The 16,703-nt window shown below is 39.2% G+C and overlaps 1 protein-coding gene across 3 annotated transcripts in view; it reads right to left on the reverse strand.

Moving 5' to 3' along the window:
* Nucleotides 1-6,944: 6,944 nt before the first annotated feature.
* CNOT6 (CCR4-NOT transcription complex subunit 6) overlaps nucleotides 6,945-16,703 on the reverse strand; it is a 33,001-nt gene continuing 23,242 nt past the window's right edge. For all 3 annotated transcript variants that reach the window (XM_039559474.1, XM_039559473.1, XM_010399788.4), the window contains exons 7-12: nucleotides 16,241-16,398; nucleotides 15,579-15,733; nucleotides 14,434-14,588; nucleotides 13,224-13,454; nucleotides 11,739-11,941; nucleotides 6,945-11,046 (exon numbers count right to left, since the gene is read on the reverse strand). In XM_039559474.1, coding sequence (XP_039415408.1) covers nucleotides 10,834-11,046; nucleotides 11,739-11,941; nucleotides 13,224-13,454; nucleotides 14,434-14,588; nucleotides 15,579-15,733; nucleotides 16,241-16,398 — 1,115 coding nt within the window. In that variant the 3' untranslated portion in view covers nucleotides 6,945-10,833. The remainder of the gene's footprint in view (nucleotides 11,047-11,738; nucleotides 11,942-13,223; nucleotides 13,455-14,433; nucleotides 14,589-15,578; nucleotides 15,734-16,240; nucleotides 16,399-16,703) is intronic.

Consider the following 16,703-nt stretch of genomic DNA (forward strand, 5'->3'; position numbering starts at 1 on the left):
ATGTTGGCTCACAAATGCCCTTCATGGTTTAGCAGTGCCAGCCTGTCATCAGGCCCTGTTCAGCTGGGGGCTGTGTGAATGCACAGAGTAGCCAGCCCTGACTTGCTGAGCCTACGAGCCACTCCAGCCTCATTAGTGGCATGAGCTGGGAGCTTCGGATTGGGGCTGATTTGCACAAAGAGCAAAGGAACATGCACATGGTCCTTGCTCACAGCAGAGCCAGCTGTGAAAACCAGTGAAAAATACACCTGTTTTTTAGGGGAAGCAAATACAAGCACAGGCCAATCATGTCCAGTTTTGAATCCAAAATGTCCAGGTCCTACTCCGGACCCCAGTTTAGGACAGATGGGTGTCTAACAACCGGCAGTGTTTGCAGGTAAGAAGAGTTTGGTGGTACAAATATTGCAGGTGAGTTTTCTGGTCCTGCCCAGAAGAGCTGGTAGGGATGGGCTGGAGAGGCTGCAGCTGGGACTCTGCTGCTGCTGCTCCCAGCCTGGTTCACTCCCAGCACTTTCCAAAACATCACAACACCTGTTCCTTCAGGCACTACAGGGGGACACAAAGCACAGCCAAGCTGTCGTGACATTTGAGCTGCTTAGTCAACGTTCAGCTTTCCTTCAGGTGTGGTGGGGTGTGAGGCATCCCCAGCCCTTGAGGGATGGTGACATCCCTGCCTCAGATGCCAAATTCTGTGTTGACCCTCCATGCTCTGCTCAAACCTGGTTTGCTGGAACAAGGGCACACAGACAGAAAACAAAACAGCCTCCTTGCTGTGCAGGGTCAACTCCTGGAATTAATTGCTGCAGGATGTCAACAAGATAAAATTCAGCAGGACTCAAGAGATGATTAGACAGTCCTGTGATCAGGAACATTTGTGCAATGCTAACTGGGTCAAAGAAATACAAGAGAAATTAAGTGTTGTGCTTTCCTGAAGGGCTGAGCTGGTACCAGCTGGATTTAGAACAGATTCCTCCCCACCTCCCTTTCCCAGTCTTTTTATAGCAACAAGCAAATAGCAGGATCTATTGCAAAGTGTCTTCTCTTCCCTTAGAATAATAAAGCATTGCCTGCTCTAGGAAGTCCTCGAGACCAAAGTGACAACTGATCCATGCTACAGCACTCAGCAAAACCCTCTCCCTGTCATTTTAAAGGCAGAAAATGAAAGTTTCCTTTCTCTGCTGCCTCTAAGCTTCAGACCAAAAATTTCTCAAGAAGGGAATGAAACGCACAATAAACTGGCTGCAGATGAGCTGGTTGTACCTCCACCCTGAAACCCTTTTCTAAGCATAATTAACCAAATTAATTATATAACTGTACAATAGTGTTAACCAGAAAAACATGTGGGGTAAATAGTTGAATCCAAAAGCCAATAGTGGTACTATAGGGAGGTGTTGGGGGATAATGGGAGTGATGGTTTCTACCACCAAAGAGAGCAGAAGAGATTGGGTCTTGCAATAAGGAAGAAAAGGAGCAAAATCCTCAGGATTTTGGAACAGAGTTCACTCTCCAGGTTGGCAGATATTGCACCAGGTGCTCCAAGGTGGGAACTGCCATGGAGGTAGAAGGTGGAGGCTGGGGCACCCAGTATAACCTTTTCCAGCATTTTGTTTTTCAGTAGGAAGATGCTGACAAACATCCATAATCTCTGCACATTTTTCTGACACGTAAAAGTGCTCCTGGCACAATTGGCCAGAAGGCACAAGGCACTGCATGTGACAGCAAGGGCAGTGCAGCTGCTCCGAGCACATCGGTTCACTTCATTAAATTTCACTGTCTTCAACAACAGGGTTCTGAGAGAAAAGTCATGCTGAGGCTAATGCTGGCAACAGAAAATTACCTAGTGATCTCAGCTAGGTAGAAGAACTCTTTGGATTCTGTGCCCAAAGATGAAGCCTCCTTCCTACAGTCCATTGCAAAGGATACAGGATAGAAAGGAAAACATGTCAGCATTTAAATATCACCCCATTAGGCTTGGCAAAATACAATGGTGATGCCCATTGTATTCAAAATTTTCATAGTATCTTAGAATGGTCTGGACCTTAAAGATTATTTTGTTCCAACTCCTTGCCATGGGCAGGGACACCTTCCACTATACCAGGTTGCTCCAAGCCCCATGCAGCCTGAACTTGAATATTTCCAAGGATGGAGCACCCACAGCTGCCCAGCTTCTCTGGGCAACCTGTGCCAGGGCCTCACAGGGAAGAACTTCTTCCTAATACCCAATCTAACCCTGCCCTCTGTCAGTTTGAAGCCACTCATTTTTGTATTTGTTGCCAAAATTGACAAAGAAACAAATCTTCCCCAAACCACCCCACCACATTTTGTTGCATCTAATACTAATTCTAGCAATTTAATTTCAAAAGGAAATTCAAAATGTTTTTATTGTTTCTCTTTTCCCTGTTCTTCCAGGAACAGCAATGGCTAATATGGCCTGACCCACTTTGTCAGATTCTGAGACCTGTAGGGGCTGTGAGGTCCCAGCTATCAAACCAAACACTGTAATTAGCCTTTATTAAAATTCTTTCCTTTCTCACCAAGCACCACATTTACATTGCAGTTTGTCACACACGTTTGAGTTTTTTAAGAAAAGTGTTTTTTGCTTGGAACACAATAAAACAGTTGGACTCTTGGATTTTACTGCTCCTGGTACAAGCACTCACGTCCTGACCCACAGGAGCTCCCAAGGTCTCTCAGCTCCATTGTACTTCAACAGACAACACAGACTTATGCATCTTTATGGATCAGGGCCTTTGCAGATATATTTAAGAAGTCATTGCTCTCAGAACCTTGTACAGAGTGTTCCAGACCAGCAGTACAGTACTTTTAAAATCACTGTGAAAACAAAGCACTGCACCACACGCATTCCTTTTCCTGGGGGCAGGAGGGAACCAACCCACCTGACAGACTGAAGGCACATTGCTCATCCTGCTGTGGAGAGGAACTCTAGGTAGGGCAAGGCCATAGCTCTGTACCCTCCTCAGACCATTTGATCTGCCTGAATGCAGAGTAGTTTTACCCTTTCTTAAGTCCCTCAAGCTCATGGGATGAGATTCTCACCAGCAGGACAAGAGGGAGTAGAACCAATCCCAGAGTCCGAGCTGCAGGTGTGACCTACTCCACCACCCAGACACCCAGGACCTTCAGCAAGTTGCTGGCTTTTGGAGTTATTTCTGCTTTCTGTAGAATGGAAATCATTCCCACTTAGGGGAAGAAGATTTCTAAGATTAGCCAAACGTGTAAGAAAAAAGTAATTATATAGAAACAGATTTTTCAGAGCCAGCAAAGAATCACAGAGGTAAAAGAGGAACTTGTGTTGCAGTGCCAGGTGGTTCTTTATTCATTTCACCCATTCCTACAGGACATGAGTAACACAGGGACAAATGTAAGGGAAAGGCTGGCTGACTCCTGAGGATGATGTAACAAGTTGAAACTTCAGTTTTCACACCATCAAATTGAAAGCTTCATTAAATTGTACAGCTGTGCCAGGGACTCAGCACTGGACCCAGCAAAGATGCAAACTCACTTCAGTGGAATGTGAATCCTGTGTTGGGTGCCACAGGTCAAACACTGCCCTGCTGCCTCTGCAGGGCTTTGGGGGGTTAGGACGGGTCTCATGGAAGACAGCCTGTTCCACATGTACATGTGGTAACTTCATCTTTCTGTACTCCTGATTATGTTTTCCCAGTGAAAGCCCAGTGAAGTCAATGGAAAATTTCCTGGTGGCTGTCTTGGGCCAAGACCCAAATTTCTACTTTTTGTTTATCTCCCTCTTCCCTCACTGGTATGTGGAAAAATGATTCCACCTGAGGGAGAAAATGTTACACAGGGTAATCCCAACCCTTCCTGTAGCCTATTACCTCAATTTACACTAGAAATACTCCTAGTTTACTACCTGCAAGCATTAGCAGGCACAGCCCCCACTAACACAGGGGTACAGCCTCTCAGAGGGCAGCTAAGGCACTAAAAACCTTCAGCTACCTCACACACCAACTGAAGATACTGCAAAGGGCATGAAAATACGTAAATATGTGAAGTCAGAAACTGAAAATCAAAGAGCAGTTGAAGGATAAGCATATTTGATTTGATTTTCTCTCAATGGGCAATGCATGTAGACTTTTTACTGGGTGTAGTTGTTATTATTCACTGGAAGACTGTCCAGCCATTAACCCAGCACTGTGAAGCTCACCATGTCCCCAAGTGCTACAGCTACAGGTTTTTTAAACCCCTCCAGGGACAGCCACTCACCACTTCCCTGGGAAGCCTGTTCCAATGCTTGACAATCCTTCCCATGAAGATATTTTCTAGGGAAACCTAATATCCAGTCTACACCTTTTCTGACAGACCATTTCTTCTTCTGTTACCTGAGAGAAGAGACCAATCCCCACCTGGCTACAGCCTCCTTTCAGAGAGTTGTAGAGTGGGATGAGGTTTTCCCTGGAGCTCAGATTTCAGAGGTATTAACTAAGGCAAATATTCACTGTATCTCCATTGGTTCCCTTTGCACAGTAACTCATATTTCTGAAACTGCAGCAGCTGCTCCATGGCTGGCAGCACATGCACCCCCATGACCCATGTGAGTGCACAAGTGTAGCAAGAGCTTGGTTCCCAGCATCCCATCACTACACTGGCCATGAAGCACTCTCACAAGCCACTGGAGCCTGGCATGTTGCCAGAGCCCAGAAAACTGCAGAGAAAACTTAAACTAGAAGAAAACAGGCATAGCCTCATCAAGTAACTGATCTGTTACTTAAATCTCTGTGGTCACTAAAACCTGGGAGGAGAGTATGTATGTTTGTATTTTCTGTAGTGTGTGCTTTTTTAAAATAAACATCTAGCATTTTTAAAATAAATCAGTACTGTCCACCGATATACCAGGAAGATTTAACCAAAATACAGAGTCTTATATTTTAAAAACTGATAATCTGCAGGAACATTAGGCTTATTTTGGAATAAGAAAATATTCAAGTGTACCAAAGATCCCTGTAATTATCTTAATTAGATTTACCGCTTTCCGTACAGAGCAAGGGAACATTTAGAAAGCAAACAATTAGTGCCTTTGGGTTAGGAAGGGAGGATGAAAAGCAAGAAAATAACCAGAACACTCACCTTTAGTGGCTTTTCCCAAAAGAGCATTCCATGTACCTGGCATAATCTTGTCCTTTCCACTTACCTTTTTCTGTTTCTCCTCCCTTCCTCTTTCTCTTTGGGCTCAATTCCACGGGTTTTAAGGTTCTTCTGCTTCACCAGCACCAGTAGAACAGGCAAGCCACACAATCAACTGCTCTGATTTGGGAAATTCTCACCCTAGAAGGCCCAAATCCAACTTTTTTCTATCACTGACGAGCCAGTGGACAAGGGGTATGAAGGACCAGTAACCAGAGTCTGTCCAGAGACATTGTGTAGTCAATTCTATTAAGATAGTTGCAGTTATTTTACTTCAAGTTAAGGAAAGACAAGATTTCTTTGACCTGGCTGAGGACGACAGGACACAAGCTCAGCTCAGTCCTTTGCCCTTGAGGGAGAGATGCTGTTTTCTCTGTATATTCTCTGACAAGGACACTGGCCTCCCTGATAATTTTGGCAGTTTCCCTACAAACAGCACTCCCCACACTTACATGGCAGGTTTGCAGATACTATTTAAGAGCTTGTAAACTCCAATCTGGAACCACATAACAACTGTACTCATCTGAAAACATAACATCAAGTACATTAATGCAGCAAGGGAAGGCTCTAGTGAATGATTTTGTCACTGACGAACAAGTAGGTCCTTTTCATTCCCATCATGACAGCTGGATTTATAAATCCAGTATTAATTGGCATGGATGTTACCCAACCAACAGCTGCCACTAGAAAAGGTTCATCCCTGGGCCTGAATTTCCACAAATATTCTTAAGAACAATTCTACAAGCCACACTCTGTGCATGGCACTGAAATAGGTTCAGGCTGTATGCAGCTGAAGCCTGTGTTTCCCACACCATCTAGTGGCAATCCTGCAAATGTGATGGGAATTAACATCTCACCCACAAGACAAAACCAAAGAGAAATCATTGCTAGGCCTGCAATGGACTCATCACAGTGCTGGGGACTTAGAGCTGCTTCAAGACAGCACATTTCAAACCTACAAACAAGCTGAACATGCTGGGGCCTGTGGTATTTACAGGAATGCTGAACTAGATCATTTATTTCATAGCAAAGCAGCACCAACGTACTGAACATGGGCTCTGAGGAAAGCAGTAGTGCCAGGAGAGGTCTTGGGTGCTTCATTGCTACACACACACACACACTCTCAAGTGTCTCATGTTTGCTGCTGCCAGTGATGGGAACATCACACCAGATGTGGTGAGGCTGCACCATGACACAGACACTGAGACAGAGGCACCCGCAGAGAAGGAACATGGTATGAAAATACACCAATGGCAAGAGCTTGCTGAATCTCATTCCTGAAAAAGAAGATGCAAAAAGTCTTCACTTTGTTCCCCTTCCACAGTAAATTAATGGAGTATTTGAATCCCTTCCTGCTGTCAGACCCCAAGTCAGTAGACTTGTGCTTCTGGAGCAGCAAGAGGAAGAAGGAGTGGGGTGTACAGGACCGAGACAAAACCACCACTGCACAACTGACCTTACAGACTGAGCTGGAAGGTCAGAGGATGGCCAGCTATGAAGACAAGGGGTTGAGCTCTGAGTAAGTTTGGACAGAGTTCTCCACAAGCTCTGGAGGCATTACTGATCATGCCCTCACTCTGCAATCCAAACCCAACTGACTCGAGCAGATTTCTGGTGTGCAGATCTAGAAAGTAACAGGAAGTACAGCAAGATCTTTCTGGGATTATCAAGTTCCTTCTGCTTCCATTATACCCTGGACACACTTCACTCACTTTGGCTGTATGTGTAACTCTTGAGGAAGAGCTTCAGGAATCAAGTTAAAATATGAATTAGACTTCAAGAAGGTTTCAAACAGATACTGGATTTATTGGTCAGCTATGAGTAGGAAAATACATTGGTAAAGAAAAAGAAGACCCTGTATATAAATATAATACTAACTAGTTAAAATTTGACCAAGAAGAAAGTTCCACTGAAGAGAACAGTAAAAGCCCTTGTTTACCATCAGACCATATTCAGTTTCCCATTTATCTTATTGAAGAGCTGCCTATAGACAAATGCAACATTCTTTGAGCTTAGTGCAGATAATGTGCTGGTTTTTGTTACATGAATGGTAAACAAGAGTTAGTCCAGTGCATTACACATTATACAGAAGTACTGTGAATAAAGACTAAGGTATTCTATTTTAGACACTACTTAAACATACCAAGACACTTAAGTGTTACAAATTTATGCAACCAAAAGAAAAGAATAGCAGTTAACATACTAAAAAATACTGTGTCCGGCTGGATGAGAAAGGCTTTGCTACTGAAGCGGTTAACTGAACTTTTCAAAGTTTTACAGTGTAATTAGTTTTCTTTTTCCCCCTCCCCCACAATGGTGTTGCAATTATTTTGTCTTTCATACAGGTTTTGCATGGTTGAAAAAGCAAAGCATAAGCTATTTTCTAAGCCTGCTCTAAAAAAAAAAAACCAACCTTGAGAGATTGCTGAAGTTATATCAAAGATGCACACAATGTTCTTAAAATCATTTCAGTCAAATGCTAGCCAAATTTACCTTTAATTTAAAGCCGCTAAAAGGACAAAATAATTACAACACACACCAATTTATATGCTCTTCCCCCCTACTTGTGTTATGTTAAAAGCAGTAACTTGTGGTATTAGTCTTGTACTCTAAACAATTGTTTTAGTTAAAGGTGTAGTTCAATTTACACTTTCAAACCCAGAATTCTTGGTAAATGTAAATAAAACTAGAAAAGATACGGCAGAGTGTACTTTAAGTGGAAAAAAGCCTGGTCTTAACTAAATAAATCCTTTTAACCCCAAGGATGTTCTGTGACTTTTTGCTATATGTGCTTTTACAACAAGAACACTGAAGGTACATTATGGCAACACCCAAAACCACCTCGAATAAAAATATTGCAAATAACCATTTCATGTTAAAAACTATGAAGCAAACATTTTGATTTTGTGAAGACACGGTTTATTGCCTTATTCTATGTTATAGCTGGAAATTGAGACTTTTGAGTTAGATTTGTTTGACACAAGAATGTATTTTCTTTGAAAGATTGTTTGACAAAGTTTATCTCAGCTCTGTTTTGGTGCCATCTGGTCTTTCCCTATTTTCAAAACATTTCTCCTTCCTTCCTTCAGCCCCCGCGTCACAGCTGCAGTCCAGTTAAAACCCAGTGAAGTCAAAGGAGTGCCTTCAATGGATTCAGAGGGTTTTCAATCAGGACTGGGTGGACTACTAAAAAAGCTGGAGGAAATGGTTATTCAAATGGACCCTTAGACCATAAGGTGACTAAGCAGGAACAGTTGTGTCTCCAAAAGCACAAGGGGCCATATTTTCACATGCTGTCATAAATTCAAATATTTTTTAAGACTAAGCAATAGAGGAGAACACATACTGGATAAAGCTCAAACCTTTAGAATCTAACAAGTGCACTCAAGCTCCAGCATCTATTAAAGTAAATTATCCCCCTCTAAAAAAATACAAAATGAGTGCGTGCTTCCCTTCCCCTTCTGTAAAGCTTTCTGGACTCCTTACACAATCCAGATATCAGAAAAGAAAAATAGTTTGCTTAGTCTGACAAGCTAAATTGGCTTATCATTACTGGAAATTGTCATGATGTACATTACCAAGACATCATTAAGGAAACATGAGTAAAACACCTTTTATTCACACTTTACAAAAAAACCCCAAAAAACAAACAGAAAAAAAATAACACTACGCATTAAATCTACTACAGCAATACTACCAGCATTTCAATGTACTGATTATAAACTGGACATGTTTGGTGTTTTTACAACTAAAACCAAAACAAGATAACCCCAAGAGATCAGGTCCCAGACAAGGATTCAAGATCAAAATTCCTCATATTGAAATTTTAAAATGTACATTTTACACATCCGAACTGTTTGTAATTTTTACTTTGAGCTTAAAACAGAACGGTTTGAGCACACTTGTGTGCTGACTACTTTTCAATAAAATTTTGAATCATTATTACCAATTCACTCTCTTATATATAAAAAATTCACAATATTTAGAAAGTTTTCTCTTAATGCTCAGTGTCCTTTTGCTTCCCTGCCCGCAGCTGAAACAAAAGCTGTTTAAGACCAAGCTCTAATCTCCATTATTAATTTTTTTTTTTTTTTTTTTTTACATTTGATTATTCAAGTTGTATTAGTTTAAGGAGATGATGAATTCTCCCTTTTAGGATACAAATAGACAAGTTAAACTTGTAAGCTGTTACATACTTGGCTTCATGACACAAATGGCACTGAGGGTACACTGTAACTTCGGTCTTGCTTGACACTTTAAAATAAAACTTGGTCACTTTAAAACATGATCTGAAGAATTGTCTTTGGGACCTGTATTGAAAATGCATTTATTTTACACTGCTTCATTAATAGAAAATGTAGGGCTAGGTTTTTATCTTCAAGGAATTATACTTTCAGAAACTGAGGAACACACAAACGAAAGAGAATCCACATGATAGTAACTCTTAGTGGGAAAAACGGCACTGTGCAATGACACTGAAAGAAGCAGTGCATGGGCATTAGAAGCTAGAAACTGTGTACCCATAACCTGAACATGTTCCAAAGTGTGATATTCAATGCTTCACAAAGGAAAAAAGATGCCACAGCTTATACAAAAGTATCTTCATAAAATTTTCACAAGTGTTAACATTATTTAAAAAAATAAAAGAGGATGCACAGGATCTCTCTGCATGCACAGGCAGTGCTAGTTGAGAACAAATTTAAGCAGGCACAGTGGAGATAGGACAAATATTTAAAACAGAAATGAAGAAGCTGTACACAAGTATCCCTAGATTTTACTTCAAAAGTTAGAGATGAGAAAAATGTCTGAGTGTACACACATCAGCAATAACTTTCAATCCATACAGGTCTACTTATATTCACTGCTCAGCTTATCTGTTCTGTGAGAACTCTATGCCTCTTTCTTTTTTTTTTTTTATCAGAAATAGAATGTATTTAGTTATCTCTGTTAGATATTAAGATTTTATAGGTTTGGATTTTGAAAGCAATGTTCTCAATTGAACTTAAAAAGTAGTATAAAAGGGCTAACGAAACCCTAACAGTGCAAATCATTAGCAGAGAAAACCTGTGACAACCTCTTTTACACGCTGGCCTTTATAACACATGAAAACAGATAAAAATTTAGCCTTAGTTTACAATACAATCATTTTCCAAATCTGATTTTTCTTTTTTTTTTTAAAGTACAAAATCTCATAAATCAGGTTTTCTGTTGTTCATATACAATCAATAAAGGCTAAATTCAAATTCTATATTTTACAAACAAGTCTGAAAAAGGAGGGAGTGAAGTACGGAGAATGTTCTGTGGATGTTCCTACTGGCCTCAAAAAAGTAGTGCTACAGATAACTGTGCAAAGAGAATACACTGTATAACAATTCCCTATTTCAAGGCATGAAAATGTCACGTTGGAGAAAAGAAACAGGAAGGTTAATCGTAACGTATTAAAGAAAGGTGCAAATGCACCAATCGCTGTGGAACAGTATACAAAGTATATTGGGCTCAGAATTGTGTCTGTTGATAGCACCTGGCTTTTACTATGTCTTTAGCAAATAATTAGATTTAAGATTAAGATTATTAAGAAAAAAAATCCCTGTTGGCCATACCTCACTCCTCTATATTCAGATTTTACAATTGTACAAGTTAGATTGAGGTTGCCCTCTAAAATGTATTTGACTACCTCCTGCCAGGGAGATGGATTCCATTTACAGGAGGCAGGAAAGGCAGCAAAAGCTCCAGTTGTGCAAAAAGTGAGAAGTGGTCAGAAGGGATGAGTGGATGTGGACAACCACTTATATTGTTCTCTATTAACCAATGATGATCCAAAGGTCCAAGAATGCCAAGTATGTTTAGCTGAGGTTTAGAGTAGAAGATGTAATCAATAATACCCTAAAACAAGAGAGGAAAAAAGATTATTGTTAGTAATTTATTCTTGTCCCAAGTTATTCTTCCAAACAAGAGGTGAGCTCAGTGTTATGAGTAATGAAATATCCCATTCCTTCTCTAAAGCACATCATCAATTCAGGAGATTTCTTCTTCCTATATCCCATGGGATGCTCAGTATAGATTAGGAAAACAAAAGAAAAGGCCACCCTTTATTATTTCTCCTATGCTTCTGTGGGTTTCAATTTCCAACCTCCTACAGAGCTTCAAATCACATTTACCTGATCTTAAAGGAAAAAAAAAAAAAAAATCTTTGTTTTCCCTGGGCAACAAAAAACTGAGAATTTTCCAGAAGCACCATGGATTATTTCCTTGCAGTTGACACCTTAAGTGCCCCTGTCCTTTAGCTTGGAGTATTAAAACACAAACTCTTACTGTTTACAGGGAAGGTTAAGAGCACCCCAATTCTTGCAAAGCTAGTGTAAGTTACTAAAAAGAATAAGATGGTTTCTAGGAGACTGAAGTGTTGAGCATTCTAGTTTGCTATGTTTTAAGTATAAACTTGGTGAATTTAACTACACAGATTAACTTATATAACAACTTCATAGAGATTAACTTATATAACAACTTCATAGATCAAATCATATTAGTTACACTTGAATATGGAATTTTTTTCCAAAATATAAGCAAGTCCTTACCTTGAAGTCGAATGTGTAATTTGTATAAGGCATTAGACCATTCTCATAGGCACTCTTCAACTTGAAACCATGTGTAATTCTTCCATTTGTTGTCCCATTCTTTCCATTACAGCTGAAGTTAGTAAGACTTTCATTGTATCTCAGTTCCTTAAAATCTTTGTGGTTTGTTTCCACTCCACCAGTGCTCAAGTACTCAACAACACCTGTGAGGAGACACATTACAAACAAGAAGGTATTAACAAGCATTCAGCAAGTAAGTGTGTGTAGGTACTTGAAGTGAGGCATGTAACTTTAGGCTTTGTATAAGCAAAACCTTAACAATACACAGTACAATCAACAGTAGCTCTTATAAAATACTGCAGGGCAATGTATATGTATATCAAGAGCAAATATCACCTAGAACAAAGAGACATGCTTTGATTAGAAAAAAAGAGAAGGTTAATAAGGAATAGATTGGGAAAGGGAAGATGAAAAAAAATCTGAAGTAAAATTCTGTCAATGCTAGTTATTGGCTGCCTCTTCTTGCTTCTATGCTCAGGTCCTGCCATTCAATGCTCTTCAGCTGAAGTGTTGCAAAAAAGCCAACTTCTGAAACACTGCTTCCAAAGAAGTTAACTTCCAAGAGGCTGCAAAGCCAAATTGATTAGATTTGTGTCATAAAACTATGATTGTGCCTCAACTTCAGAACAGCTGTGTTAAAGTTCTGGAAGGTAAAAGAAGCAGTTAGTTGTTCTGAAAACACAACCAGGCACATGAACTGGTGATTGCAATCACCACTACTGATACTGGTCTTCCTGGGATCAAAAAGAATCACATTCCCATTACTGCTGAGCAGTAACTGCTCCTTAAAACCCTAAGAGATGTTAAGAGCTGCCAAGATGAGGCCAGAAGGAAGGGGACCAGGAATGGAGATTATTATGTTGAACAACCAGCAGTAAGAAGGAAGGATGGCTCTTGAGTACAGCACTTCAGCTGGGACCTGAGAAAGCCAAGGTGGCAGGCACTGAATGTTTTCTTTTCTTGCACTTTATAAAGTTGTCACCAAGTCAAGAAACAAAGTTCCATGTTAGTAAAGAGCTTCTGAAGGGGATGTATTGAAATTTAGAAATTCTAAAACATCACAGAAAATTATTTGTATGGTAGCAAATTTAAAGGTAAAAAATTATCTTTTCATGCTTAAAAGTTAAGAAAACCCAATTATCAGCAACGAATTCATGTTTTCAGTTATTTTTGGAAGATATTTTAAAATACAAGAACAAAGAGGAAAAAAAAATCACAGTAGAAATGCTTCTGAAAGATCAGACACAGCTATACTAGAACACAGGCAGTAAGGTCCCTCACAAATACAACAGTACTATCTTCTCTCCCTTCTCTCCCCTTGGTACCTCTAGAGCTTATATTATCAAACAATGCATTCTCTAAGTTGAAAAACTTAAATTGTTACACACGTGAAACAGTCTAAAGAATAAGAAATAGAACTCTTACCAGAGTCTGGTAGAGAATTGAGATCTGCACACAGTACAAGTGGAATGGTTCCAAGTTCTCCCGAAACACCAGGTTTGAGACTACGAGAAGCTTTATCAATAATGTTCTTTACCTCAGACAGGAACATCATAGTCTGAACCAGCTTCACATCAGAATAATCTGGGTCCCAATGCATATGTGCATTAGCTACAAGAACTAGCTGCTTTTCCATCCCAAGATGTGGCTTTCCAGCTAAAATTTAAAATCAGTTATTTATTTAAAATCAGTCAGCAACAGAAAACACTACTACAGAAATTTAAACAAAATGTTTGAGGGGACAAAAAAATAAAATACCAGTATGACTTCAAGAGGGTTAATACCATTTGAATGAAGAGGGTCAGATAACTCCTCTTACATTTAACAAGCGTTTTAGTTGATATAAAGCACTAGGAATTACATTTCACATTCAAGACCAGTAACAGACTATCTGTTACATGTAATGCTTTTGTATTCACTGAAAATTAACATAAGTAACAGATAATCCTAATTACAGGCAAATAGCGTTGTTCTAAAAAATTACAGCAGCTTTCCTCAGGCTGTGATAGCAAACAGGCTCTGTTCATATCTTATTAGGCAGCAAGCTCTGAATTCTAAGTTATCCACATTCTAAGTTACCTCTCTTGGTAGAAGTGTTTCTTGAAAGGCTTGTTTGCTACAATCTGAATTAATAAAATATCATTTGGATAAATATTAACACGGGTTGAGTAGGTTCCCACTGTGATACTTACAAAGCCAATTTACATTTCCTAAATTAAGAATGACAGGGCAGAACAAACAGGTTGTATAAGCATGACAGTAAAGAAAATAAGTTAAAATGATGCAGGTACATGATCCAGAAACACACAACTAACACCACCTGATTCTTTGATACTTGTACATAATTTTAAGAAAAAAAAAAACCAAAACCAGACAACAAAATCACTCAAACTCAAGTATTTATATCTTTTCTTTCCTTAAAAAATGCAAGTGGGGAAAAAAAAAAACCACTTCAGCATTTAAGCAATATGACTCTTCCCCAAAATCCTCTTTTGAAATAAAATTGTCTGAACATAAAATCTGCAAAGCCAAATTCACCTGCAGAACCTAGTTTCTCTTTTTTACTATAACAAAAGTAATTGTTTTTTCATTTACAAAATACCATCTATTAAAAAATTAATGAAATGGGACTTACAGGACATTTCTATCAATTCCTTTCGCAGTTCTAATAGAACAGCAACTCCAATGTTATCTTTCGTCATAACTCTGTTCAGCATAGCCTCTGAACCTTCTGAGTTTGCCATTGCTAGTTGATTGAACTCAACAGTATGCTTTTGAACCAAAGTAAATCTGAAAGAAAAACATCATATACGCGTTTTTTCAGCAGCCAGATACAGTAGGAAATGTTATCGGTAATTCTTTTAATTAAAGCTCAAACACATTTATGATGTGAAAATCTCAGCCAGTCAATTTCATAAAATCCTAAACTGAAACCAAGGGATATAGTTTTCCTAGTAATTTTCATGTAGTTTACAGTAGTACCTTAGTTACAATTAAAACATTTCGTTGAGAGAGAGTGGCATTCTAGAAAAGTCATGCGTGTTTCTAACTCTGCATCCGTTCCTAGTTCAAACATGCAGATTTAACAGAGAGGGACTAAATAATTTTCCAAGCCACTAGAGTATCAAACCTGGCACGTACATTTACTTGTGGATACACAGGAATGGAAGCAGGAAGGGACATTATTATCATCACAGCCAAAGTTGTACAAGTGCGATATGACACAACCAGTAAGTGCTGCAGCTCTTAAATGAATAGGGTTTTTTTTTGCAGAAGTGTGCAGCGATATCTTGTTGTTTGCTTTACCAAAGACTAATGTATCAAAAAGTCAATGTCATCTGAGGCCTTATTTCAGCAATTTGAGGGATTAGAAATTCCTTTACTCAAAAAAAACAAAACCCCAAAACTAAAAGGCAAGAAAATCTGCTTCATTTTTCATTATTTCCTTCAATTTCTATTATTACCACCTAATGGTTGGGACACACACACTCAAGAAGGGAAGAATAATTTAGTGAACTCCCAACCAGAACTGCTCGAACAGAATGAAATCTCATTCACCTTAAACAAAACTTCAAGGTTAATTTTTTCATTGCTAGTTCCACACAGAATGATCTCTCTTGTACAAACCACTCCTTCCAGGGGTAGGAATGCTCTGTATGAAACCCTGCCTGGCTACAAAAGAGCAGTTAAAGCCAAACTGTTTGAGCTATAGACCAACCTGAGAAATTAAGTAAAAGACAGCAAGAGACATCAGAAGGTTCAGCAAACCACACCACTTACTTTTCTGTTTTGAAAAATATTGCACAACCATCAACATGTTTTCTTTCCTGTTCTGACATTGTCCTAGCTCTAGATTTTGGACTGAAGAATCCATTATAGCCACGTTCTTTCAATTCTACCAGGAAAAAACTGTAGTACTGCTCCGTTTCAACCTCCTGTAAAGTTAAGGCAGCACAGCATGAACGTACTATTAGCAAAATATAGAAGACAGATATTATTTAGACTCTTCAGAAGTGTAAATCACTTTCAAATTAGATTTAAGAGGAAAAAAACCTAAGAATTAAGTGCATCAGAGAATGCAAATTCAGGAGCAATATCCCTATTTTAAGAAAATATAAATGAATTTCTGTAATCCCTGGAGTTATGATTATCTCAAGCCTCTTATTTGAAAATGTGTCAATTACAGCCCCACAAACACACACAGGCACAAAGGCACCCCCACTAACATTGCTTTGATCAGGAGCTGCTGGTTCCCATTCCAACTGCGGGGGCTGAGAGCCTTCTTTTGATGTCAAACAACAAATAATGTTCTAAACATCACTTCTTTTTTCTTTTGTTTGCAGAAGGTTTTGAAAACAGACCGTTTACTACAAATACACTTAATGTGAAGAAACCAGCACACGGGAATAGAAAAGGGAAAGAAATAATGGTGTATTTCTTACCTGCAGACTTATGATGTCAGCATTGCAGCTCAGTATTTCCTGCATAATGGCTTTTTTTCTGTATTCCCAGTTCAAGGCCCAGGATGGACAATAGCCATACAGCTGCCGGGTGGCATATTTGTCACACAGGACGTTGTAACACATGACAGAGAACAAGGCTGCAGAACAATAATTTTACTTACACACTGATAGATTAAAAAAAAACAATTATGTTCTTGACTTTTGTCTTCTGCAAATTTATCAATGCACGCTTCATTTGTTTCAACCAAAACACAGCATGTGTATCTGTGCTAAAAAAAATTGTTAGTTCTTCTAGGGAGACAAATTACATGTTTGGACTTACGGCAGCTGTCTTATAGCATTTAATTAGGAAAAAACCCACCCCCCCTTACAGGGTTAACACGGTGAAGAGCAGACAAATGTGTTTTATGCTAAGTGGTGCTGTACTGTGGAAAGCCCAAAA

The sequence above is a fragment of the Corvus cornix genome, chromosome 13 (assembly GCF_000738735.6).
Source record: "Corvus cornix cornix isolate S_Up_H32 chromosome 13, ASM73873v5, whole genome shotgun sequence".
In the NCBI taxonomy this organism is placed as follows: domain Eukaryota; kingdom Metazoa; phylum Chordata; class Aves; order Passeriformes; family Corvidae; genus Corvus; species Corvus cornix.